General features: G+C 43.3%; 1 protein-coding gene across 7 annotated transcripts in view; it reads left to right on the top strand.

The window, feature by feature from the left end:
* LOC112218848 (suppressor of tumorigenicity 7 protein homolog) overlaps positions 1-26,783 on the top strand; it is a 72,873-nt gene that overhangs the window by 39,403 nt on the left and 6,687 nt on the right. For 5 of the 7 annotated variants that reach the window (XM_042301752.1, XM_024380062.2, XM_042301753.1 and 2 more), the window contains 10 exons: positions 12,286-12,368; positions 13,833-13,992; positions 14,993-15,047; positions 15,844-15,959; positions 17,028-17,103; positions 18,539-18,693; positions 19,010-19,107; positions 19,769-19,883; positions 20,265-20,337; positions 20,657-20,759. In XM_042301752.1, the coding sequence (XP_042157686.1) occupies positions 12,286-12,368; positions 13,833-13,992; positions 14,993-15,047; positions 15,844-15,959; positions 17,028-17,103; positions 18,539-18,693; positions 19,010-19,107; positions 19,769-19,883; positions 20,265-20,337; positions 20,657-20,759 (1,034 nt within the window). Of the gene's footprint in view, positions 1-5,527; positions 5,641-7,965; positions 8,120-12,285; positions 12,369-13,832; positions 13,993-14,992; positions 15,048-15,843; positions 15,960-17,027; positions 17,104-18,538; positions 18,694-19,009; positions 19,108-19,768; positions 19,884-20,264; positions 20,338-20,656; positions 20,760-26,783 lie in introns of those variants that run through there. The other 2 variants (XM_024380060.2, XM_024380059.2) reach the window with 2 other exon arrangements.

The raw sequence follows: 26,783 nt of genomic DNA, 5'->3' as shown, positions 1-26,783 counted from the left end.
GATAAACAAAAAGAGGTACCACGTTACTGAATAGTCCAGCAGGCATCAGCTGTGTGGCCGAGTGATCATAAGGTCCAATGAGCAGCAATAGGTGTGTCAGGGAGCCGTTCGGTAGTCAGTACTACGCTAGGCGAGCGGGAGACAATGGCGTTCAGAAAGCTAGGGGGCCAGGGCAAGCGGTCTTTGGCGACCTCGCAACGGAAAAGCCTTTGCATATTTGCACAGTACAATATACTCCCATTATAAGATTGATGCTCATATGTAGGCCTAGCCTATACAATGTACCTGGCTGGAGTGCACAGTGAGATGACCACATATGAACAATACTTATTGAACTGAGAATATAATACGCCTATCACTGACAACATACAGTTGAATTCGGAAGTTTTCATACACTTAGGTTGGAGTCATTGAAACTTGTTTTTCAACCACTCCACAAATTTCTTGCTAACAAACTATAGTTTTGGCAAGTCGGTCAGGACATCTACTTTGTGCATGACACAAGTCATTTTTCAAACAATTGTTTACAGACAGATTATTTCACTTATAATTCACTGTATCACAATTCCAGTGGGTCAGAAGTTTACATACACTAAGTTGACTGTGCTTGGAAAATGTCATGGCTTTAGAAGCTTCTGATAGGTTAATTGACATCGTTTGAGTCAATTGGAGGTGTACTTGTGGATGTATTTCAAGGCCTACCTTCAAACTCAGTGCCTCTTTGCTTGACATCATGGGAAAATCAAAAGAAATCAGCCAAGACTTCAGAAAAAACAATTGTAGACTTCCACAAGGTACCACGCCTGACGGTACCACGTTCATCTGTACAAGCAATAGTACGCAAGTATAAACACCATGGGACCACGCAGCCGTCATACCGCTCAGGAAGGAGACGTGTTCTGTCTCTTAGAGATGAACATACTTTGGTGTGAAAAGTGCAAATCATTCCCAAAACAACAGCAAAGGACCTTGTGAAGATGCTGGAGGAAACGGGTACAAAAGTATCTATATCCACAGTAAAACGAGTCCTATATCGACATAACCTGAAAGGCCGCTCAGCAAGGAAGAAGCCACTGCTCCAAACCCGCCATAAAAAAGCCAGACTATGGTTTGCAACTGCACATTGGGACAAAGATGGTACTTTTTGGAGAAATGTCCTCTGGTCTGATGAAACAAAAATACAACTGTTTGGCATAATGACCATCGTTATGTTTGGAGGAAAAAGTGTAGTGTGTCAATCTCTTCTCGCAGTGTAGTGTGTCAATCTCTTCTCGCAGTGTAGTGTGACAATCTCCTCTAGCAGTGTAGTGTGTCAATCTCCTCTAGCAGTGTAGTGTGTCAATCTCCTCTAGCAGTGTAGTGTGTCAATCTCCTCTAGCAGTGTAGTGTGTCAAATCTCCTCTAGCAGTGTAGTGTGTCAAATCTCCTCTAGCAGTGTAGTGTGTCAAATCTCCTCTAGCAGTGTAGTGTGTCAAATCTCCTCTAGCAGTGTAGTGTGTCAATCTGTTCTAGCAGTGTAGTGTGTCAATCTGTTCTAGCATTGTAGTGTGTCAATCTGTTCTAGCAGTGTAGTGTGTCAATCTCCTCTAGCAGTGTAGTGTGTCAATCTCTTCTAGCAGTGTAGTGTGTCAATCTCCTCTAGCAGTGTAGTGTGTCAATCTCCTCTAGCAGTGTAGTGTGTCAATCTGTTCTAGCATTGTAGTGTGTCAATCTGTTCTAGCAGTGTAGTGTGTCAATCTCCTCTAGCAGTGTAGTGTGTCAATCTCTTCTAGCAGTGTAGTGTGTCAATCTCCTCTAGCAGTGTAGTGTGTCAATCTCCTCTAGCAGTGTAGTGTGTCAATCTCCTCTAGCAGTGTAGTGTGTCAATCTCCTCTAGCAGTGTAGTGTGTCAATCTCCTCTAGCAGTGTAGTGTGTCAATCTCCTCTAGCAGTGTAGTGTGTCAATCTCTTCTAGCAGTGTAGTGTGTCAATCTCTTCTAGCAGTGTAGTGTGTCAATCTCTTCTAGCAGTGTAGTGTGTCAATCTCCTCTAGCAGTGTAGTGTGTCAATCTCTTCTAGCAGTGTAGTGTGTCAATCTCTTCTAGCAGTGTAGTGTGTCAATCTCCTCTAGCAGTGTAGTGTGTCAATCTCTTCTAGCAGTGTAGTGTGTCAATCTGTTCTAGCAGTGTAGTGTGTCAATCTGTTCTAGCAGTGTAGTGTGTCAATCTCCTCTAGCAGTGTAGTGTGTCAATCTGTTCTAGCAGTGTAGTGTGTCAATCTGTTCTAGCAGTGTAGTGTGTCAATCTCCTCTAGCAGTGTAGTGTGTCAATCTCTTCTAGCAGTGTAGTGTGTCAATCTGTTCTAGCAGTGTAGTGTGTCAATCTCCTCTAGCAGTGTAGTGTGCAGTGTAGTGTGTCAATCTCCTCTAGCAGTGTAGCAGTGTAGTGTGTCAATCTCCTCTAGCAGTGTAGTGTGTCAATCTCCTCTAGCAGTGTAGTGTGTCAATCTCCTCTAGCAGTGTAGTGTGTCAATCTCCTCTAGCAGTGTAGTGTGTCAATCTCCTCTAGCAGTGTAGTGTGTCAATCTCCTCTAGCAGTGTAGTGTGTCAATCTCCTCTAGCAGTGTAGTGTGTCAATCTGTTCTAGCAGTGTAGTGTGTCAATCTGTTCTAGCAGTGTAGTGTGTCAATCTCCTCTAGCAGTGTAGTGTCAATTCCATTCTTCTGTTGACATGTTTCACATTTAGCCTGTAGATGCTTCACTTACCAATAAGAAGTGCAAGTCAGAACTGAAGTGGGGGACTTCCACCACTTGTGGACATTTGATGACGCCTGTTGTCCAAACAGCTGTAGCCCACGCATGGGTCTATTCTATGTCTTTGAGCCTCGGCAGCGTAGCTTTAGGAGTAGTATTTACAGCATCAAATCAAATGTTTGTCACAAACACATTGTTAGCAGATGTTAGTGCGAGTGTAGCGAAATGCTTGTGCTTCTAGTTCCGACAGTGCAGTAGTATCTAACAAGTAATCTAACAATTCCCTATCAACTACCTAATACACACAAATCTAAAGGGGTGAATGAGAATATGTACATCTAAGTATATGGATGAGCGATGGCCGAGTGGTATAGCCAAGTTGCAATAGATGGTTTAAAATACAGTATATACATATGATATGAGTAATGTAAGATATGTAAACATTATTAAAGTGGTATTGTATAAAGTGACTAGTGATCCATTTATTAAAGTGGCCAGTGATTGGGTCTCAATGTAGGCAGCACCCTCTCTAAGTTAGTGATTGTTGTTTAGCAGTCTGATGGCCTTGAGATAGAAGCTGTTTTTCATTCTTTCGGTCCCAGCTTTGATGCACCTGCACTGACCTAGCGGAGTGAACAGGCAGTGGCTTGGGTGGTTGATGTCCTTGATGATCTTTTTGGCCTTCCTGTGACATCGGGTGGTGTAGGTGTCCTGGAGGGCAGGTAGTTTGCCCCTGATGATGCGTTGTGCAGACCTCGCTACCTTCTGGAGAGCCTTGCGGTTGAGGGCAGGCTGTGATACAGCCCGACAGAATGCTCTCGGTTGTGCAGCTGTAAAAGTTTCTCAGGGTTTTGGGTGACAGGCCAAATTTCTTCAGCCTCCTGAGGTTGAAGAGGTGCTATTGCGCCTTCACCACACTGTATGTGTGGGTGGACCGTTTCAGTTTGTCTGTGATGTGTACGCCAAGGAACTTAACTTTCCACCTTCTCCACTGCTGTCCTTTCGATGTGGATAGGGGGGTGCTCCCTCTGCTGTTTCCTGAAGTCCACGATCAGTTCTTTTTGTTTTGGAAGTTTGATAACGGCGTATATAACTTTGACGGCAACCAGCTGTCACTTTCTGTTACCGTGGTTACCCGGCCTGCCCTATGAGCAGTAGAAATGGATGGCTCAGGGTCGGGTTTCTGTGGTATCTGCCCACCTACTGCTATTTTTGTTTTAGTGAGAAGCTTACTTGGTAACTAGAACCTGAGGGAAGTAAAAAAAAATATAAAAAAAATTACATTAAGGTGTTTGTTATTTATTCACAAATGGCCTAGATGGTTTTTCAAGGGACTGCTGAGATTTTTTTTTAAAAACATTTTTTAACCTTTATTTAACTAGGCAAGTCAGTTAAGAACAAATTCTTATTTTCAATGACGGCCTAGGAACAGTGGGTTAACTGCCTGTTCAGATAGAGCTTTGTTGGACGGTGTTTACTGTTGTAATAAACAATCCAGATCAAGTTTACCTGTCACTGACCAGTGTCTTTTCAATAACCTTTTACAGTAAAGCACGTTGCTGCTTAATTGAGGCACACTTTGATCATGTTTGCACTCACACTGGTACAATTGCTAATGATCCAAAGCCAGTTTGCCAGAACAGGTGGATTTACCAGTTGCGCTCTTATTCAGTGGAAATGACTTCTCCAGTAAGCTCCAGTAAGCTCTGGTCCCTCAGGCTTCAGTAAGCTGTGGTCCCTCAGGCTTCAGCTGATGGTGTGATTCTATCAAAGCCACCCTCAGAGCTATAGCAGTTCCCCTTATCCTCAGGAGCCTCAGTCAGTAAGTCAGTCTGACTAAGTGTGGCCTCCATGATATGTGGATGAAGTATGGAACGAGAACCACTGTTTGAAGAGTCAAACAACTTGAGCCCTCTTCATGTTGACTGCTAGGTTGGTGATAGTGAGCGAGCTTTCAAGGACACCGATGTATTAGATGTTCCGCTTTGTGTTTTGAAATGCAAATGCATTCAACTCATTGATGTTGTTCAAGCATCTCTCTTCAAGGCATGTTGATTTTGTTGAGAAGAAGTCAAGACAAGCTCAGAGCAGAGAGCCCTTATTGTTGGTTCAGAGGGATCTTCTTTACAAAAGCATAACATTCCTCGTCATGTTCCTTCACAACTCTACCACTGTATGATTTAGACCAATCACATCAGACATTTAATTACATTGGGCTCTCTGGCAGTTGTCAGGTTCTTATTAGGCTCTATTGGAAGAAAGGCAACAGAAAAATATTACAGAGCAGGTGCTGGATTTGTTTATTCATTAAATAAATGAAGAGTGAAACCACACCCACTGCATTTTATTCTCCTACGTGGTTCATTGACAATGTTTCAACCACTCAGGTCTTTTATTAGGTCCGGAAAGACAACATCCCATCTCCGAGCTGGTTGAGACATGGCATTAATGGAGTAGACTATTTCAATTCACACTCTTTTTCTCTCTCTCTCTCTAGCTACGTCTTCTAACGTCTTCTAGTCTCGTGTAGGGTCGTTGAGAGGGGTTGTCATGGTTACCTTTTCATGTGAAGGTGAAAGAGCAGCCCACCCCTACATTAAAATGGGAGCTTTTGATTGGTTGAGCCGCTGGTTACAGACCCCCTCCTGATTCTACGGTGTCACTAGAGAGGGCAGACTAGTCATGCATTATGATTGGCCTGGCCAGCTGTCACTCAAAAGCAGCTGCCTATCACGTACACAGAAGCTGGACTGAGGGCATTGAGTGGCCCCCCCAACACATTGTGTGTGTGTGCTCTTAGACTGGGTTTTATTGCCTTGACTCACTGTGTGCTCTTTGTGTGTGGTTGTATTTTCCTGTGGTGGGTTTCTCTGGCGATCATCACAGCGGATGTCACAGAGAAATGGAAGGTGAGTTATAGTCTATACTAGAGTCTGTGTTGTAGCCTACGTAATGTGCATCAGCTTCTCTTTACACAGCTTGAGTGGGGTGAGATGGTGAGCTCTATTCTGTTGGGTTATCTATTGGGCTAGGCTAGGTTAATGACATTTTTGATAGTGTAGTGTACAGTTGCTACATAGAGTGAAACTACTGTTCGTCTCTATTCCTGAACTCAAGAGTTTGCTCGTGTGTGGGTGAGCCGAGGGGCTGTTCATATAAACATTAACCTGTACTGTGTGTTTGTTTACACTTGTGTGTTTGTTTTGTCTCTGTGTGTGTGTGTGTGTGTGTGTGTGTGTGTGTGTGTGTGTGTGTGTGTGTGTGTGTGTGTGTGTGTGTGTGTGTGTGTGTTCATACATTGAAGTTATCTGCTAACTTGTGTGTACATAAGGATCCATAGAGCTAGTTTAGAATACCAGTGTCCCTGGCAGATAGGCCTGTCCTGTGTCCCCAATGGCACTATATTCCCTATATAATGCAGTGTTTTGGACCAAGGCCTGTAGGGAATAGAGAGTTGTTTCTGTTCTTGGTCATTGTTGCTGAGAAACACCAGGCTACTCCATTGTCTTATCAATAAACCTGAATGTGTGTCAGTAGGTAAATGAAGAAGACGCAAAGGGCTCCCTATCTGGTATAAGGTTGAGCCATATTAAACATACAGTATGTGTGTGGGTGGGGATCTCAGTGACGGATCTCAATGCAGGGTTATATTCGTTAGGGAACACTCTAGCAAAACGTTTTGCAACAGAATACAAAAATGAGTGTTTATTGGCCAGGTAATCCCTCCCTGTTTCAATCGGTTTTATTCCATTTTTGTGCCTAATGAATACAACCACCAGCTTTTGGATAGTAATTTTATCCAGACCATTTCATTTAAATTGGGCCATAACCCTTCATCACCCATGCGAGTGTCTCACCTTCCCCTGGCTGCCATAACAGGTGAGATGATACCCAGCCCACTTCCTGTGTTCCCAAAAGCTCACATAGGTAGTTAAAACACAAAATGGGCCGTGCTGCGGCGGCCGTGGAGCATCCATACGAGCCGAGACAGATGTGGATGCTAATCGCCTCTGCAACCCCAAACATTTGGGCATTACTAGCCAAACCACAGTGACACAGAGGGGGACATTCTAAGCGGAGAATATAGCAAATGGACTCCACACAGAGCTCTAGTAGTTTCTGACTGTGTGTGTGATTTATCATTCTGAACAGTTTCTATTATCATTATCAGCAGTCACCTGGGTGTCATTACTGAAGGGCACATACTGTATCTATTGGTCTGCAATGACATTTAGTTTTTTCCCTGCTAGAATCGCTGTCTTGATTATCAAGCCAGTTTACATTTTCTGTAGACATGGTATCACCGATGGTGGGTCAGCTGAGCCTTAATGAATTACCAATTTATGCTACCTCATATTTACACTGATTTTACAATGTTCTCAATCTCTTACAACAGTTAAACTAGTACGAGTGAAGCCCTTATAGTATTGATATTGCAGTGTCATAATGCAACTCAACAGAGCATCCAGGTTCAGGTTTATTTATCACACCTTTTCATTTCCTCTGTGCTATTATGATGTTTAAAGGTGCCAGACAGACTTGACTCTGCATCCGGTTCTGCAACATTGACATTCTAGCAACGTAGAGTAAACACCACATTTTACATAGGCCAATACGCCACACTACAGGCCTCTCCCAGAGTGTGGTCTATGTCAGGTCTGTGGGGCTGTGGTTCCTCCATAATGCCCCCCTTTCAGTAGGAGAGGAGACCCACTCCAGAAGGGTGAATAGGCATAGGGGCCCAGCTGCTACTGTGGTAGAGGATGGGCGTGTGTATCTGGTTGAGTGGAGGGCTGTCTGAGTGGGGTCTTTGTCCCAGCCGATCGCTCTATAACTGGCGTCTCCCTAAGAAGGAACACCCGGCTTCCTTCTGGAGCAGCATCCAATAGCATCCTGTTATCCCCACTATAACTGTACAAGTATTTCTCCTACAAATAGCCTAATGAGCCGCCGGCCCTAGTGCTGTTTGCACCCCCCACTCTGAAACTAGGCCGAATTGAAACCAACGGAAGGGAAATTGAACATTTAGGTGGTGTTAACATGATTGAATGTTAACAGGTTTTTCTGCCCAGGAGAAGGGCTTAAAACTGTTACAGCTACACCACACTACCAGGGATGCAGTTGAGCGGGGTTTGTCCTCCTTTACCACCACATCCTTGTATACTACATTACCCACAATCCCATATTGAGGCCGAACCTACGAACAGATAACAGCAGCCCTGTCCACCTCGTTATGAGATGATCTAGTTGTAGTGTTGTGGGTGTTCTGCAAAGGGCTTTAGCTGAGAAGAGGATAGCTGCAGCTCAATGTGTAGACCCGGAGTGTAGACCCGGAGTGTAGACAAGTGGGTGTCAAAGGGAAAGTGATGGGCATGTGGAATGAAGTGGGTGAGTCAAGTGCTCTGCTATAGGTTAGACATTTTGGATTGAGCTGTGTTTCGTTTTCTTATTTTATCTTCTGTTTCTTACCACGTAACTACTGTGAGCTTCCGTATTGCCAGAGTTTGGACTTCTGTTTTTAAGATGGAGAAGTTAGTCGTATTTCACTGTTAGTTTTACCCAAATAATTGTACATTTTCAGTTTTAAAGTACTGATGATGGGTGTACTCTTGTGTCATGCGTCGTATGCGTGTGCTTACTGTGACTGTCACTCTGATACTATGCAGCTACTTCCCATGCCTTTGCCAGACAGCATTGCTTGTCAAGCGAGAACGAAGGGCACTGTGTCCCGGTGTTGTTGCCGTTCATGCCCTACCTTTTGACTAAAATGTATGTGCATGTATAATGGTGACATCTAGATGGTTACCAGTATTAGTTAGGGTAAGTGTATCCTATGTTTTTTTTTGTGGGGGTTTTTGTATTTTATTTTTGCATTTTCAAATTAAGAACATTCAAAACAAAAGTGAAAAGATATTAGACAACGATAGGACAAAGTGACAGTAACAGATGAGTCTAACAAAAAAATAAAAATAATTATATATACAAACATACAATAAAAAATAATAATAATGAGACATTGGATCATATGGTCACCTGTTGTATCATACACTTGGCCCTAATCGAGTGTATGATAGCTACAGATGCGGTCAAATATATTGGCACCCTTACAGAGGTCATGCTTCCTTCTAAATATAAATTGAAAAAGCATTTGGTGTTCACCCGTGTAGGCCTATTTGTTTGATTTACAACTGCGCAGGACCCCATTTTTATTTTTTGTAAGTGCAATGGTGTCATAAATGGCGCCGGAGGGGATGGCTGCTGTTTTACGGCCCCTAACCAACTGCAATATTTTGTTTTTGTTTGTAACTTATTTTGTACATAATGTTGCTGCTACCATCTCTTATGACCGAAAAACAGCTTCTAGATAGCAGAACATTGATTACTCACCTCCAACTGGACAAAGATTTTTTTCTTTAATGATTCCGAAGCGAAGGATATGCTGCTTCTCCGAGACCCTGTCATTCACATGAAGAAAAGACTGAATACAGGGGGCGGAGATCGGGGTGCCTTGGGAGAATTCGTCTGCGAGTGGGTAACCCGCCTCCCTCATCTGTTCTATTGGCCAATGTGCAATTGCTGGAGAATAAACTGGATGATCTCCGTTCAAGACTATCCTACCAACGGGACATTAAAACTGTAATATCTTATGTTTCCAGAGTCGTGGCTAAACGACAACACGGATAATATACAGTTGGCTGGGTTTTCCTTGCATCGGCAGGACAGAACAGCTACGTCTGGTAAGACGAAGGGTGGGGGTGTGTATCTATTTGTCAATAACAGCTGGTGCACGATGTCTAATATTAAAGAAGTCTCGAGGTATTGCTCAGCTGAGGTAGAGTACCTCATGATAAGCTGTAGACCACACTATCAAGACATCTATATTTTCCGTATCCGTCTATTTACCACCACAAACTGATGCTGGCACCTAAGACTCCACTCAACGAGCTGTTTAAGGCCATAAGCAAACAAGAAAATGCTCATCCAGAAAAAATGCTCATCCGGCACTCCTAGTGGCTAGGGACTTTAATGCAGGCAAGCTTAAATCTGTTTTACCTCATTTCTACCAGTAACCAGAGAGGAAAAAACTCTAGACCACCTTTACGCCACACACAGAGACGCATGCAAAGCTTACCCTCCATTTGGCAAATCTGTCCATAATTATATCCTCCCAATTATTGCTTACAAGCAAAAACTAAAGCCGGAAGTGCCAGTGACTCGCTCAATACGGAAGTGGTCTGATGATGTGGATGCTACGCTACAGGACTGTTTTGCTAGTAAAGACTGGAAAATGTTCCTGGAATCATCCAATAGCATTGAGAAGTGTACCACCTCAGTCACCGGCTTCATCAATAAGTACATCGACAACGTCATCCCAACAGTGACAGTACGTACATATCCAGACCAGAAGCCATGGATTACAGGCAACAGTCGCACCGAGCTAAAGGCTAGAACTGCCGCTTTCAAGGAGCGGAACACCAATCCAGAAGCTTATAAGAAATCCCTTTATGTTCCGGACAACTGTGTGATCACATTCTCCATAGCCGATGTGAGCAAGACCTTTAAACAGGTCAACATTCACAAGGCTGCGAAGCCATACAGATTACCAGGATGGCACTCAACCCTCTGCAACTGGATATTGGACTTCCTGACGGACTGCCCCTGGTGGTAAGGCTAGGCAACAACACATCTGCCACGATGATCCTCAACATGGGGGCCCCTTAGGGGTGCGTGCTTAGTTCCCTCCTGTACTCCCTGTTCACCCACGACTGCATGGCTGACCACGACTCCAACACCATCATTAAGTTTGCTGACGACATAAGTGGTCACCAACAGCCTGATTACCAACAACGATGAGACAGCCTATAGGGAGGAGGTCAGAGACCTGGCAGAGACCAACAACATCTCCCTCAACATGATCAAGACAAAGGAGCTGATCGTGGATTACAGGAAAAGGAGGGCCGATCACGCCCCTATTTACATCGATGGGGCTGTAGTGGAGCAGGTTGAGAGCTTCAAGTTCCTTGGTGTCCACATCACCAACAAACTATCATGGTCCAAACACACTAAGACCATTGTGAAGAGGGCACAACACCTTTTCTGCCTCAGGAGACTGAAAATATTTGACATGGGTCCCCAGATCCTCAAAGTTCTACAGCTGGATCATCGAGAGCATCCTGACCGGTTGCATCCCCACCTGATATGGCAACTGCTCGGCATCTGACCGTAAGGCACTACAGAGGGTAGTGTGTACGGCCCAGTACATCACTGGGGCCAAGATTCCTGCCATCCAGGACCTATATACTAGGCAGTGTCAGAGGAAGGCCCAAAACTTTTCCAAGACTCCAGCTACCCAGTCATAGACTGACTGTTCTCTTTGCTACCACACGACAAGCAGTACCAGAGCACCAAGTCTAGGTCCATAAAGCTCCTGAACAGCTTCTATCCCCAAGCTATAAATCTGCTGAACAATTAATCAAATGGCCACCTGGACTATTTACATTAAACTCCCCCCCTCGTTATTTTATTTTAAAAATTACTTTCGTTTATTTAGCAAATATTTTCTTAACTCTATTTCTTGAATTACATTGTTGGTTAAGGGCTTGTAAGTAAGCATTTCACGGTAAGGTGAATTGACTATACCTGTTGTATTCGGCACGTGACAAATAACTATTTTATTTGACCGGATCTGTAGGAGTAAGCATTGTGACGGCGCAACACACAGATGTTTCTTTAAGTACCTAATGTTTATGCAGAACCAGGAAAGATGCTTATAATTTTTGTATATAACTGAGCTTTTGGTCAGGCGACCTTCATCAGAGCTGACTAAAAGTCCACTGACAGAAAGCTCCACTATAGTAAAATACATTTGCCTCTCACTGGAAGTGTGTAGAGACTTTTTCCTGTTTCTCCATTTTGCCTTTTGCCTCCTTCATAAATCAGCTTTGGGTGTGCGGTTGATTCAGACGATTATCTATACATTGTTTATGCATACTTGTGTATAGATCAGTGGTTCCCAACCTTTTCCGGTACCAACAACTGAATTTTACTCTGCCCGGAGGTCCCCTGAAGTACCCCCTCGTGTGCATTTAACCAGTATGCCTGAGGTTTAATGAGTTCTCAAGTACCGCCTGTGGATAGGCCAAGTACCCCCAGGGGTCCTCGTACCCCTTGTTGGGAACCACTGGTTTAGATTATATAATTGATTATAAAATATGCCTGTACCATGTTTGACTATGATGGTTTTTAGTGTCTCAAAACTCATTTTGAGTGGTCCACAATGTGGTTTGTAAATAATCTATAATTTGTATCATTGTGGAGTGACACACGAACTTTAACCAACTCAAACCACTGTTCTGATATCCGCTGTTCCGTGTTGCAGGACTTTGATTGTTCTTGGAGAAACATTAGAATTGTGTATAAAAGCCTTTGAATTCCTGTAATATGGGCTAATGTGGTTGATGCCACTGGGGGTAATCATTGTAGCTCTATTGTTTCTAATGCCATGGTGGTGTGTGTAACACTAACAATGCTGTGTGTTTCTGTCTCCTCTACAGTAAGCATGTTTCTGAACACCCTGACCCCCAAATTCTACGTGGCTCTGACAGGGACATCCTCCTTGATATCAGGACTCATACTGGTAAGTTGATGATATTATATTCATATTATGACATTTAGCACATTTATCCAAAGCGACTCAGATCAAATGATTCTATTATATTGATAAGATATTTGAGTGACCGCTCTAACAATGTAAATGCATGTCCTCAAAGATGGAAGGCAGGTGGGAGGAGGCGAGATCAGGTGGGACCATTCTAGCCAATGAGAGGGCAGATGTACATGTCAACAACGGGCACAACTGCGATATAAAATCGTCGACTCGTCGTTGCCAAAATGCCACGTGTCCACTTTTATATAAGTGCTTTCATAACAACCTAACAATTACAGAAATTCTATTCAATCAAATATACCGCACTTCGCCATTACATTTTTGTTGGCCAAATTCAACACGCTCTCATTGACCTCCATACAAAAAAATTTGGGTGGAGTAAACCCTCTTGCTTGTGCCTCTTCCTCTCCGCTTACAGTCCAGTGAGTGCATACATTTTAGTATATGATGATCTATGCCATTTAGCAGAAGATTTGTATCCAAAGCAAGATATTTGCAGTACAGGGAGTGCATAGCCTACACTACACTTAAGTATTGTGTGATGCCAGTGGGAATTGATCCCCCAACACTGGTCTTACCCACTGAGCCACACAGGACCACCAAGTTGAGCCTCGTGTGTCTGTTGTATGGTGAGAGTGAACTGTGCTACAAGGGTCTTTCTTCCAAAGAAAATGAGAACTAAAAAATAAGAGAGCTACGGTAGCTTTAACTAGCGAACCTCATTCCTCTCTGTGGGTTGGCCAGTTTGTTTAGTTGCCTGGTAACGACGATGAGTCTCATAGGGCTCTTAAGCCTTCATTGTGTCCTATGAATAATTACAGTAGAGATGAGATTATATGTGCCTGGACTGTGATGTGTTAAAATACAGATGGATTCTTGTTATATTAATTACAGTCAGTTGAGACTAAGACGGTTAGGTAATAGGGCATTACTGTATCACCAGGACTAGAAGTAATGTAGACAAGGCAATACCAGTTGTGGATGACTTTCCACATACAAACAGTCAAGGATTTTGTATGTGTGTCAGCCAGTGTTGAAATAGAGTTGCGTATTGGGCCCTGTCTTGATTGGGCAATGCTAAAAGGGAACATGTAAGAAAGTGTGCACATTTTTGTGCAGATGGTTTTACTTTCATATTTTAAGAGCATTAGGCCTCTTCAGAAATGAGAAATCCTGTGCTAGCCTGTGTTACATTGCACTTAGTGGCATAATACCAAAAATCAAAGACCCTTTAAGTCGAAGACAGTCCTATCAAACCTATCAGTGTTATGAGTGATGTAACCCAAAGGACATTCAACTAATTCGACACGGCCCTAAAGACCGTTTTTGGAATAGATCAGTCATTCCAATTATACAGTCACATATTGTTTCTCTATGGCCCTGACCCTACTGAATCCTCCCTGAATCAACTGCCTGGTGTTGGTCTCCTGTCAGATATTTGAGTGGTGGTACTTCAGGAAGTACGGTACTTCCTTCATCGAGCAGGTGTCAGTGAGCCACCTGCGCCCTCTGCTGGGCGGCGTGGACAACAGCTCCCCAATCAACTCCAACAGCAGTAACGGAGACGCAGACTCCAACCGACAGAATGTGTCTGGTAAGACTCAGAGATTTACTATATGGGTAGAGCATTCACTACATATATAGAGCATGCACTAGGTATAGAGTGTTAACTAGATGGAGCATTTACAAACTAGGTAAAGCCTTCAGTGAGCGTTCACCAGAGTGTTTACTGTTAGTGACCCAGCTCCTCAGTGAAGTGGCCTGAGACCCTGTGGTTTACTAAAGCCAGATGGAGTATATTGTTGTCCCCCAAGATGATGTCGGGGAGGGGACTGTGGATCTGTCTCCGTCCGTACATCAGTCCCACGCGATATCTCAGACAGCACTGGGACGATTTTGAGGGAACTTGGGTGAATGATGCGTCTTGCCATAGAGATCCAGCATTTGCATAATGACACTGATTGGCCCAAGGCGGAAACTATAGTAATTAACTTAAATTTCTTAGTCACATCTGATATCCCAAGGGGTGGCGCTGCATCATTTGTGGGGGACAACATGTTTATTGTTGCCTTGTTGGTAGAAGAAAAGACAGCCCAGCTCATTAATAGAGATAACAGATAGAGAATCTGCCTACACATTAGAGCATTTAGGCCTACTTCAGACAAATAGAGCATTTAGTACCTTATTGCCTTATCGTTCGCTCCAACATCACTGACATATCCTGTGTGTTGTGTGTTGTGTTGTTTTCGTTGAGTGAAATGGGATTATCTGAGCTGTGTTGAATCAACACTGCATGATTGGTGAAATTGCTTTAGAATGATTTGCTGTTGTAATCCCCATGTCTGGGGAAAGGAGGGGGATTTTAAGATGGACTGGCTAGTGATGAAGACCTGTGGATTTGGGATGCAGTCTGGTAGTACTGACCTGAAGATTACAGAAGCTATGAAGTTGCCTTACTGTAGTGTAATTTAGTGTAGGAATTTCATGATGTACACTTGATCCCTAACTTGCTCAGGAGTACATTTAAGAGTCTACTTTGTCGGATCTGCCTACAAACCATCCCGAACACTGTCTTTCTCCTCTTGTTCCCTCAGAATGTAAAGTATGGCGAAATCCACTGAATTTATTTCGAGGGGCGGAATATAACCGGTGAGTCACATGATCCCTTCCTCAAGTACCCCTGTTTCTCTCCACATCTCCTCTGTGTTCTTCACTCTTTTCCATACTCTGTCCTGTTCTTCCCTCCTTCCCTCTCTCTGTTTCTCTGCTCTGCTATGTCTGCTCGCTCTCGCTCTCTCACCTCGAGAGAGTTGGTAGTAATGGCTGGGTCTGACATGGTGTCAACAGGCTGAGAGAAGCCCTGTCTCACCAGGAGCCCATGTTATTAGATCAGTGCTGCCTAGTGCAGCCCTCCCCTTTTCTCTATTGCTTTTCTCTCTCTCCACCTCTCTTTCATTCTAGATCTCTCCACCTCTCTTTCATTCTAGATCTCTCCACCTCTCTTTCATTCTAGATCTCTCTTTCATTCTAGATCTTTCCACCTCTCTTTCTTTCTAGATCTCTCCACCTCTCTTTCTTTCTAGATCTCTCCACCTCTCTCTTTCTTTCTAGATCTCTCCACCTCTCTCTTTCTTTCTAGATCTCTCCACCTCTCTCTTTCTTTCTAGATCTCTCCACCTCTCTCTTTCTTTCTAGATCTCTCCACCTCTCTCTTTCTTTCTAGATCTCTCCACCTCTCTCTTTCTTTCTAGATCTCTCCACCTCTCTCTTTCTTTCTAGATCTCTCCACCTCTCTCTTTCATTCTAGATCTCTCCACCTCTCTTTCATTCTAGATCTCTCCACCTCTCTCTTTCATTCTAGATCTCTCCACCTCTCTCACTCCCCCCAGACCTTTAGTAGGACCATGAACATTATTTTGACCGTGTGTGTGTGTGTGTCTACCAGGTATACGTGGGTGACGGGCCGAGAGCCACTCACGTATTACGATATGAATCTCTCGGCACAAGACCACCAGACCTTTTTCACATGCGACTCTGACCACCTCCGGCCAGCTGACGCCAGTAAGGAACATGCACACATCGCCCAGAGACGCACACATCGCCCAGAGACACACACATCGCCCAGAGACATCGCCCAGAGACACACACACATCACCCAGAGACACACAGCACCCAGACACACACACATAGCACCTAGAGAAACACCCAGACACACACACACACACACACACACACAGCAACCAGAGACACACACAGACACACACACAGCACCCAGAGACACACACACCCACATCAACCCAGAGACACACACACACACCCACAACACCCAGAGACACACACACACAGCACCCAGAGACACACACACATCACCCAGAGACACACACAGAGCACCGAACCACACATACGTCACCCAGAGACACACACAGAGACACACACATCACCCAGAGACACACAGCACCCAGACACACACACATAGCACCTAGAGAAACACCCAGACACACACGCACACACACAGCACCCAGACACACACACACACACAGCACCCAGAGAGACACACACACACACACACACACACACACACACACACACACACACACACACACACACAGCACCCAGAGACACACACACCCACATCAACCCAGAGACACACACACGCACACATCTCCCAGAGACGCACACCCACACACAACACCCAGAGAGACACACACACACACACACACAGCACCCAGAGACACACACACACACACAGCACCCAGAGACACACACACACAGCACCCAGACACACACCCAGAGAGACACACACACACACACAGCACCCAGAGAGACACACACAGCACCGAGACGCGCACACACAGCACCCAGAGACGCACACACACAGCACCCAGACACACACAGACACAGCACCCAGACACACAGCACCCAGAGACACACACAAACACACAGCGCCAAGAGACACACACACACTAGCACCCAGAGACGCACCCAGAGACACACACACACGCACCCAGAGAGACACACACCACACCCTGTCACTCACCCCATCTCCAGGGAGGTGTGATTCATGTTCACAGGTAGTATCGTACCTCTCTGACCTCAATAACACTTACTAATGTACGTGTGTGTTTTTAGTAATGCAGAAAGCGTGGAGAGAGAGGAACCCACAGGCACGAATCTCTGCTGCACACGAATCCCTGGAACTAGAGGAGTGAGTAGTTCCTTCTTTCACCTACACAGATTCTGTGGAACATGGTTGGCCTCAGTTCACTCATGCATTACTTGAAAATAACCTATTATTTTTCTGAGGAATCGTCAATGAGGTCTCTTCAACTCTTCCTCAATTGAGGTTGTATCAACCCCACCTGTATACTGTTGTATATACAGCCTGACTATAAAGTCACACACATAACATTTTCACAGCCTTTCAGGATACTTTTTTTAGGGGTCTTCCCCTGTTTCTCCCTCCAGCTACACTACATGACCAAAAGTATGTGGACACCTGCTCGTCAAACAAAGTCATGGGCATTAATATGGAGTTGGTCCCCCCTTTGTTGCTATAACAGCCTCCACTCTTCTGGGAAGGCTTTCCACTAGATATTGGAACATTACTGCAGGGACTTGCTTTCATTCAGCCACAAGAGCATTAGTGAGGCCTGGCTCGCAGTCGGCTTTCCAATTCATCCCAAGGGTGTTCGATGGGGTTGAGGTCAGGGCTCTGTGCAGGCCAGTCAAGTTGTTCCACACCGATCTCGACAAACCATGTCTGCATGGGCCTCGGTTTTTGCACGGGGGCATTGTCATGCTGAAACAGGAAATGGCCCTTCCCCAAACTATTGCCACACAGTTGGAAGCAGAGACTCCACTAGAATGTTATTGTATGCTGTAGCGTTAAGATTTCCCGTCACTGGAACTAAGGGGCCTAGCCCGAACCATTATTCCTCATCCAACTGTAAAGTTGGCACTATGCAGTTAGGCAGGCAACCTACTCCACCAAACCCAGATTCATCCTTTGGACTGCCAGAGGGTGAAGCGTGATTCATCACTCCAGAGAACACGTTTCCACTGCTCCAGAGTCCAATGGCGGCGGCTTTACACCACTCCAGCCATCACTTTGGGGCGGCAGGTAGCCTAGTGGTTAGAGCGTTGGGCCAGTAACTGAAAGGTTGCAAGATCAAATCCCAGAGCTGACGAGGTAAAATCTGTCGTTCTGCCCCTGAACAAGGCAGTTAACCCACTGTTCCTAGACCGTCATTGTAAATAAGAATTTGTTCTTAACAGACATGCCTAGTTAAATAATGGTTACATTTTAAAAAATGTTAAAAAAACAACTTGGCATTCAACAAGCTTACCACTTTACAACTGAGCCGTTGTTGCTCCTAGACGTTTCCACTTCAAAATAACAGCACTTACAGTTTACCGGAGCAGCTGACTTGACGACCTGACTTGTTGGAAAGGTGGCATCCTGTCCAACAACATATGGAGATTGCATGGCTGTGTGCTCGATTTTATTCATCCGAATCCACTCATTTGAAGGGGTGTCCACATACTTTTGTATATACACTCTATGTGTTCTTCCTCTCCTGTGTTGTCTTCCCCAAAAATTATTTTCACTCTTTTCCAACTGGTCTGTCTTGTCCTGTTAGCTGTGCAACAGCGTCCATCCTGCTGGCAGAGGAGGAGGCCACCACCATCGTGGAGGCAGAGAAGCTCTTCAAACAGGCCTTGAAGACAGGAGAGGGCTGCTACAGACGTAGCCAACAGCTTCAACACCATGGTGCACAGTACGAGGCACAGCACAGTGAGTAGAGTACAAACGAACACAGCCAAACATACAGTCAAACATACACACAGTTGAACCTACAAACACAGCCAAACATACAGTTGGACCCACACACACACACAGACAGACAGACACAGACAGTCAAACATACACACAGTTGAACCTACACACACAGTCGAAAAGTTTACGCATGCACCTGGAAACACAGACGCACACTCTCAAACACTTACATATATACGCAAATAAATCTATTAGTGTGTGTGCTCGGATGTGTGTGTGTGTGTCCATGTGTGTTATACCAGCTGAAATAACTTTGCTGCGGTGTTTCTCTCAGGAAGGGACACCAATGTTCTGGTTTACATTAAGAGGAGACTTGCTATGTGCTCTAGAAAGCTGGGCCGAACCAGAGAAGCTGTCAAAATGTTGAGAGATGTAAGTACATTATACACCAAGCCACCAGGAGGTTACGGACCAATCCCCAATCCTACTGTAGTTCCCACTGAACTTGAATTGTCTGTTAGATCAGCATTGATGTCGGGGGGAACTACGGAGAGGGGGGGACTAGGTGAAAATGTGACTTTGGTAAAAGTTAGGATTTGCCAAATTTTTTACATGCCAATGTTTTCAATCACTATACATTTGTATGATAAATGTAACAAAAACATGTAAAGAAACGACAGTGGCGGCAGGTAGCCTAGCAGTTAAGAGCATTGGGCCAGTAACTGAAAGGTCGCTGGTTTGAATCCTCGAGCCGACTTTGTAAAGAATCTGTCTGTGCCCTTGAGCAAGGCACCTTAATTTGTTCTGCATGTCGCTCTGGTTAAGAGTGTCTGCTATATGACTGAAATGGAAATGTACAGTATGTTCTGCAGCCTCAGAACATAGAGGTCTGGGGAAGTGGTTGGAGGTAGCCTGGTCCCAGATCTGCTGCTGTCGCGTCATCTCTTATTGCCATGACAATTTTGCAAGACAGAGCAAATAGGTCTGGCACCAGGCTAGGTTTGAGGCTGTGTGGGACTGGGCAGGGTTACTAAAGTCTGTTGTTTCACTGCCTGTCTGGTATTACATGTAACAACAGTTGTATGTTTTCCAGTTAATGAAGGAGTTCCCTCTCCTCAGTATGTTCAATATCCATGAGAACCTGCTGGAGTCGCTGCTAGAGCTGCAGAACTACGCAGACGTACAGGCGGTACTAGCCAAGTACGACGGTAAGACACACACACCTCTTAAAGTGAAAAAAGTTCAACGTTAACTGTTGCTCATTGGTCCATGACCAGACATTCAAGAGACACCTCTGCAGTGCTAACAGTGTCACTGTGATTTTATTTCTGGAGATTTCTGGAGTTTGAATGACAGACATTACATAACAAAAGTCATAAAATACAAATCATTAGAAAATAAAGTCTACATCCAACCATTACCATATGACTTAAAGTAAAATGACACTGTATTCTAGTGAAATCCTGTAAACCCTCCAATACCTTCAGTAAAAACCCTTAGGGGCCCTATTCCTTCCCTGTCTAGTGTAAATGTCTTCTAGTTAAGTGGAGGAAAAAAACACTGTTGATATGTGCTTTGTCTCCCCACAGATATTAGTTTACCCAAATCAGCAACAATATGCTACACAGCAGCCTTGCTCAAAGCCAGGGCGGTATCAGACAAGTGAGTATCCTTTTACTACTGTTACAATGGCACCAAGTGGTTCACATACCTGAAGTAGTATTTAGAAGTTAGCCTGGGGATATTCGTGTGACAGAGAGAATGATATTGAGTGATTCTGTTTTGAAATGGGTTAGGGCATTTTAAAACACCTCCTAGATATCCTAGTTCTGCGTATAAGACTGAGAGGATTCCATTTATCTTAGCATAGTAGCCCCTATGACTGCAGGTACACACACACTACATTTTCACATACACTCAATGACCCACATTCGTACACACACACACACACACACACTGGTGTCCCGTGTTCCCCATACAGGTTCTCTCCAGAGGCAGCGTCAAGGCGAGGGTTGAGTACAGCAGAGATGAATGCTGTAGAAGCCATACACAGAGCTGTGGAGTTCAACCCACACGTTCCCAAAGTAAGACACAACAATGGAGCTACATACGTAACACTGTGTCGTGTCTTTACTATCATTAACTGAAGACTTATAGTTTTTATCAAAGATTCTCTGTAATTAGTTTTTACGCGATTAGACTGATTAATCATGTAACTGTAATTACTAGGAAGTCAGGGCACCAAGGAAAAATATTCAGATTAAAGTTATCATTTCCTAAAATAACTTTTTAGATATTTTATCTGATCAATTAGTCTTCGAACTAATGAATTATTTACTTTACCTCACGTTAGTCTCATTCCAAATGTCGTAAATTGTTGGTTATCTGCACGAACCCAGTCTTCACTATGAGTCCATACATCAATTGTCTTAAAGTAATTCACATCAATTGTCTTAAATCATTTATTCATTACTAAGTAATTCACAGAAATGCATAAACAAACAAACAAACAAGGTAAATGTGGTTACATGAAATGATAGGAGAATGTGCCCTAGTGGGCTGAACTGGCATGGCGGCTTGTTAGACAAAAGGGGAAGTGGGGGTCGACTAAGAAGTCACTACAGAGTGATAATTATAACAATTGAAATGCTAATCCTTTGCACATGAACGCTCACTCATTCGGGAACAATTGCAATCAATATATATATTTACGCTCAGTCTGTCGCCTTGATCACTGGTGAAAAGTTCATTTCTTTTGTAGAATCGTCCATCTCTCTCCCTCGGGTTGTGGTTAGAGGGGATTGTTCAGAGTGACATTCGTTATAGAATGGATGTTTCGGCGGTTGTCGTTCTTCGCGTTCAATGATACCGAATTCCTAGTTGCAGACTAGTAATTAATATCAAAGACTTGTTCTTATTCTGTCGGTATCGATAGTCTAAGAGTTTAACTACGTGGTATGGTTAAAATATTCAGCAATGGTCTACAACCTTTGCCCTCCTAATGGAGAAAAACATGGTCTGAAACCTTTAGCCATCTCGTAATTGAGGTAAGCTCGGTCTGCTGATCGAAAACCCGAGTGGGGGTTTTATTCGGAAGGGCCGAAGAGGGCTGTCCCAGAATGTCTGACCCTAACTGGGCTCAGGGGCGGTCCTCTGATTTTGTTCAAATCAAAAGGGAATTGTATTTTTCTTCATTAAACAGTCCAAAGTCATATTACACAATTATACAAACAGTATCATACTCACTCATTCATCTTATACAACAATTAGATGTAAACCTCATATCTGAGGCTATTATATAAACAGCGTTATGGTAATGTGGCCGCACCGTCTCCCATGAGCTTCCCCAAGTTGTGACAAACGGACCAGTTCGTAGCTGGATTCTTCACCGATCTTTTATACTCTCCGGAACATGAAATTTGTTCGTACCTCGAGTTCTGTGAGGTGGAAGAAATTCCTCTGTGCTCCATGAAAATCTAATTCTCTCTGTATACTGTGTGTCCATGAGGAGGTCTTCTCAGGAATTTACGACCTCTGGCCACAGCAGCCTAGTTGAAGGAGGCAAGGGGGAGGCAGGGTTTTGCGATTATGCTGTGGGATTTAGAGATAATTTGTGGTTTAGTACGGTACCCTGCGTCACCACTTAATTTCTCCAGACCAGCGCAAGGACAGTTAAAGCACTGATTATGCTTTTGGGTCCTACTGTGTCTCTGACAATGAATGGGCGACATAAACCTAAATAGAAAATGATAATTGTGTACGACTTCAATATTACTTACTAAAACTGTTGTTACACTAAGGTTTTTAATCATTTTATTTTGGTCTTACTGTAGGCCACTCCCAACTGGGCATGCTGTACAGTACCTGAGTGGTGCAACAGTCTAAGACAGATGCTGGTCCAATACCCGTGCCGGCCTTGACTAGGAGACCCATGAGGTTTCTCTCCCTCTAAAAACAGAAATAAATCATTCTAAAAAAAACAAATTAGCTTTATTTACAAATTAGTAACAATGTGTCACACCATGTTCAAGAATGGACTTTTTCTTGCTCATTTTACGTTATTTTTGTTGCGGTTTTCTAGGTGTGAAGGAGAGTCAGACCAAAATGGAGCGTGGCTATTGCAATCCATGTTTATTTAAAAATAAACAAACACGAACCTTACAAAAACAATAAACGTAATGTGAAAACCGAAACAGCCTAAACTGGTGCAAACTAACGCAGAGGACACTAAGGACAATCACCCACGACAAACTCAAAGAATATGGCTGCCTAAATATGGTTCCCAATCAGAGACAACGATAAACACCTGCCTCTGATTGAGAACCACTCCAGACAGCCATAGACTTTGCTAGATAACCCCACTAGCTACAATCCCAATACATACACACCAAAACCCCAAGACAAAACACACCACAATACAAAAACCCCATGCCACACCCTGGCCTGACCCAATACATGAAGAAAAACACAAAATACTTAGACCAGGGCGTGACAATTTTACAACTAAATCATCTCCAAAATATTGTTATTTTTTAAACAAAGCGATTATTATTGTTATTATATTATTATTAATTTAGAATGATATAAAAGCTTGTTGGATATTCTCACAGATATATTATTAACCCTGTAATTAGCAGGACAATATACATTGGTCATATTGTTCATGGCTCCTGAGTGGCACACAATGGGATTGCCTTGCAGTTCTCCAGCTTTATCCACTGAAAGCGTTCAAGGCACGAGGGCAGGGGGCACGGGATGGGCCGCAGAGCCACGCACAGAAGACGGACCTAGCCCATGGGGAAGGGAAGAGGAGGGAGGGGGTGGACCCCCACTTTGTCACACTGGGTAGGACAGAGCAACACTTTAAGGGGCATTGCACTAATAATGGAGCTGACTAGGGAAACGTTCCCGCTGTTCTTAATGCCAGTCTGCATGTTCAAACTAAAACAATGTAACTAATCATGGCATCTTTATGCTTTCGTTAATAAAATAATGATACAAATACTCTTTCAAAATGCCGATGTTTGTTTATTTAGTCATAACGAATTACTATGGGAAGAAATATCACTGAATACAGAAATATTGGAACAAAGTTGTTTAATGAATGTAAACAACTTGTTGCTTACTAGAAAATACTCCTTCAAACACATATGGTCACGTTGTACAGCACCATTATGGCTATTAGCAGGTAGCTGGACAATAGACTTGCCTTGAAGGAGGGTAGGGGGAGAATTCTATCATCAAATGTATTTCTTAGGTTGGCTGTATCACAACTGGTCGTGATTGGTTGCAATTTCAGTTGTTTAAAAGCACATTCAACTTAGTGTATGTAAACTTCTGACCCACTGGAATTGTGATACAGTGAATTATAAGTGAAGTAATCTTTGTCTGTAAACAATTTTTGGAAAAATTACCTGTCATGCACAAGGTAGATGTCCTAAATGAATTGCCAAAACTATAGTTTGTTAACAACAAATTTGTGGAGTGGTTGAAAAACGAGTTTTAATGACTCCAAGTGTATGTAAACTTCTGACTTCAACTGTACTACTACTACTACTGTAGCACCACTATGACGACGACTCCTACTGTAGAATCCATTACTACTACTACTACTACTGTAGCACCACCACGATGACTCCTACTGTAGAACCCATTACTACTACTACTACTACTGTAGCACCACTACGACGACTCCTACTGTAGAATCCATTACTACTACTACTACTGTAGCACCACTACGACGACTCCTACTGTAGAATCCATTACTACTACTACTACTGTAGCACCACTACGACGACTCCTACTGTAGAACCCATTACTACTACTACTACTACTGTAGCACCACTACGACAATGACGACTCCTACTGTAGAACCCGTTACTAATACTACTACTACTGTAGAACCCATTACTACTACTACTACTACTACTACTACTACTACTACTGTAGAACCCATTACTACTACTACTACTACTACTACTACTACTAATACTATTACTACAGAACCCATTACTACTCCTACTACTACTACTGTAGAACCCACTACTACTACTACTACTACTACTAATACTATTACTACAGAACCCATTACTACTCCTACTACTACTACTACTACTGTAGAACCCATAACTACTACTACTACTACTACTCTAGAACCCATTACTACTACTACTACTACTACTCCTACTACTACTGTAGAACCCGTTACTACTATTACTACTACTACAGAACCCATAACTAGTACTACTGTAGAACCCGTTACTACTACTACTACTACTACTACTACAGAACCCATAACTACTACTACTACTACTGTAGAACCTGTTACTACTACTACTACTACTACTACTACTACTACTACAGAACCCATAACTACTACTACTGTAGAACCTGTTACTACTACTACTACTACTACTACTACTACTACTACAGAACCCATAACTACTACTACTACTTCCATAGCACTACTACTATTACTATAGTCGACCTCTACTACAAATACTACTGTAGCACTACTACTGTAGCACTGCTGCTACTACTACTACTACTGTAGCACTGCTGCTACTACTACTACTACTGTAGAACCCGTTACTACTACTACTACTACTACTACAGAACCCATAACTACTACTACTACTTCCATAGCACTACTACTATTACTATAGTCAACCTCTACTACAAATACTACTGTAGCACTACTACTGTAGCACTGCTGCTACTACTACTACTACTACTACTGTAGCACTGCTGCTACTACTACTACTACTGCAGCACTGCTGCTACTACTACTACTACTGTAGCACTGCTGCTACTACTACTACTACTGTAGCACCACTAACAACTACTACTGCAGCCAGTGGTGGAAAAAGTACCCAATTGTCATACTTAAGTAAAAGTAAAGATGCCTTAATAGAACATTTCTCAAGTAAAAGTGAAAGTCACCCAGTAAAATCCTATTTGAGTAAAAGTCTAAAAGTATAAGTCACTTATAATTCCGTACATTAAGCAAACCAGACAGAACCATAAAATACTACTACCACAAACCACTACTACTACTACTACTACTACTACTACTACTGCAGCACCACTAACCACTACTACTACTACTACTACTACTACTACTACTGCAGCACCACTAACCACTACTACTACTACTACTACTACTACTACTACTACTGCAGCACCACTAACCACTACTACTACTACTACTACTACTACTACTACTACTACTACTACTACTACTACTACTACTGCAGCACCACTAACCACTACTACTACTACTACTACTACTACTACTGCAGCACCACTAACTACTACTACTACTACTACTACTGCAGCACCACAAACCACTACTACTACTGTAGCACTGCTGCTACTACTACTACTACTGTAGCACCACTAACAACTACTACTGCAGCCAGTGGTGGAAAAAGTACCCAATTGTCATACTTAAGTAAAAGTAAAGATGCCTTAATAGAACATTTCTCAAGTGAAAGTGAAAGTCACCCAGTAAAATCCTATTTGAGTAAAAGTCTAAAAGTATAAGCTCACTTATAATTCCGTACATTAAGCAAACCAGACAGAACCATAAAATACTACTACCACAAACCACTACTACTACTACTACTACTACTACTGCAGCACCACTAACCACTACTACTACTACTACTACTACTACTACTACTACTGCAGCACCACTAACCACTACTACTACTACTACTACTACTACTACTACTACTACTGCAGCACCACTAACCACTACTACTACTACTACTACTACTACTACTACTACTACTACTACTGCAGCACCACTAACCACTACTACTACTACTACTACTACTACTACTACTGCAGCACCACTAACCACTACTACTACTACTACTACTACTACTACTACTACTACTGCAGCACCACTAACCACTACTACTACTACTACTACTACTACTACTGCAGCACCACTAACTACTACTACTACTACTACTGCAGCACCACAAACCACTACTACTACTACTACTACTACTACTACTACTACTACTACTACTACTACTACTGCAGCACCACAAACCACTACTACTACTACTACTACTACTACTACTACTACTACTACT

Source organism: Oncorhynchus tshawytscha, linkage group LG19, assembly GCF_018296145.1.
Source record: "Oncorhynchus tshawytscha isolate Ot180627B linkage group LG19, Otsh_v2.0, whole genome shotgun sequence".
NCBI lineage: Eukaryota > Metazoa > Chordata > Actinopteri > Salmoniformes > Salmonidae > Oncorhynchus > Oncorhynchus tshawytscha.
This window is presented reverse-complemented; position numbering and strand designations above follow the sequence as displayed.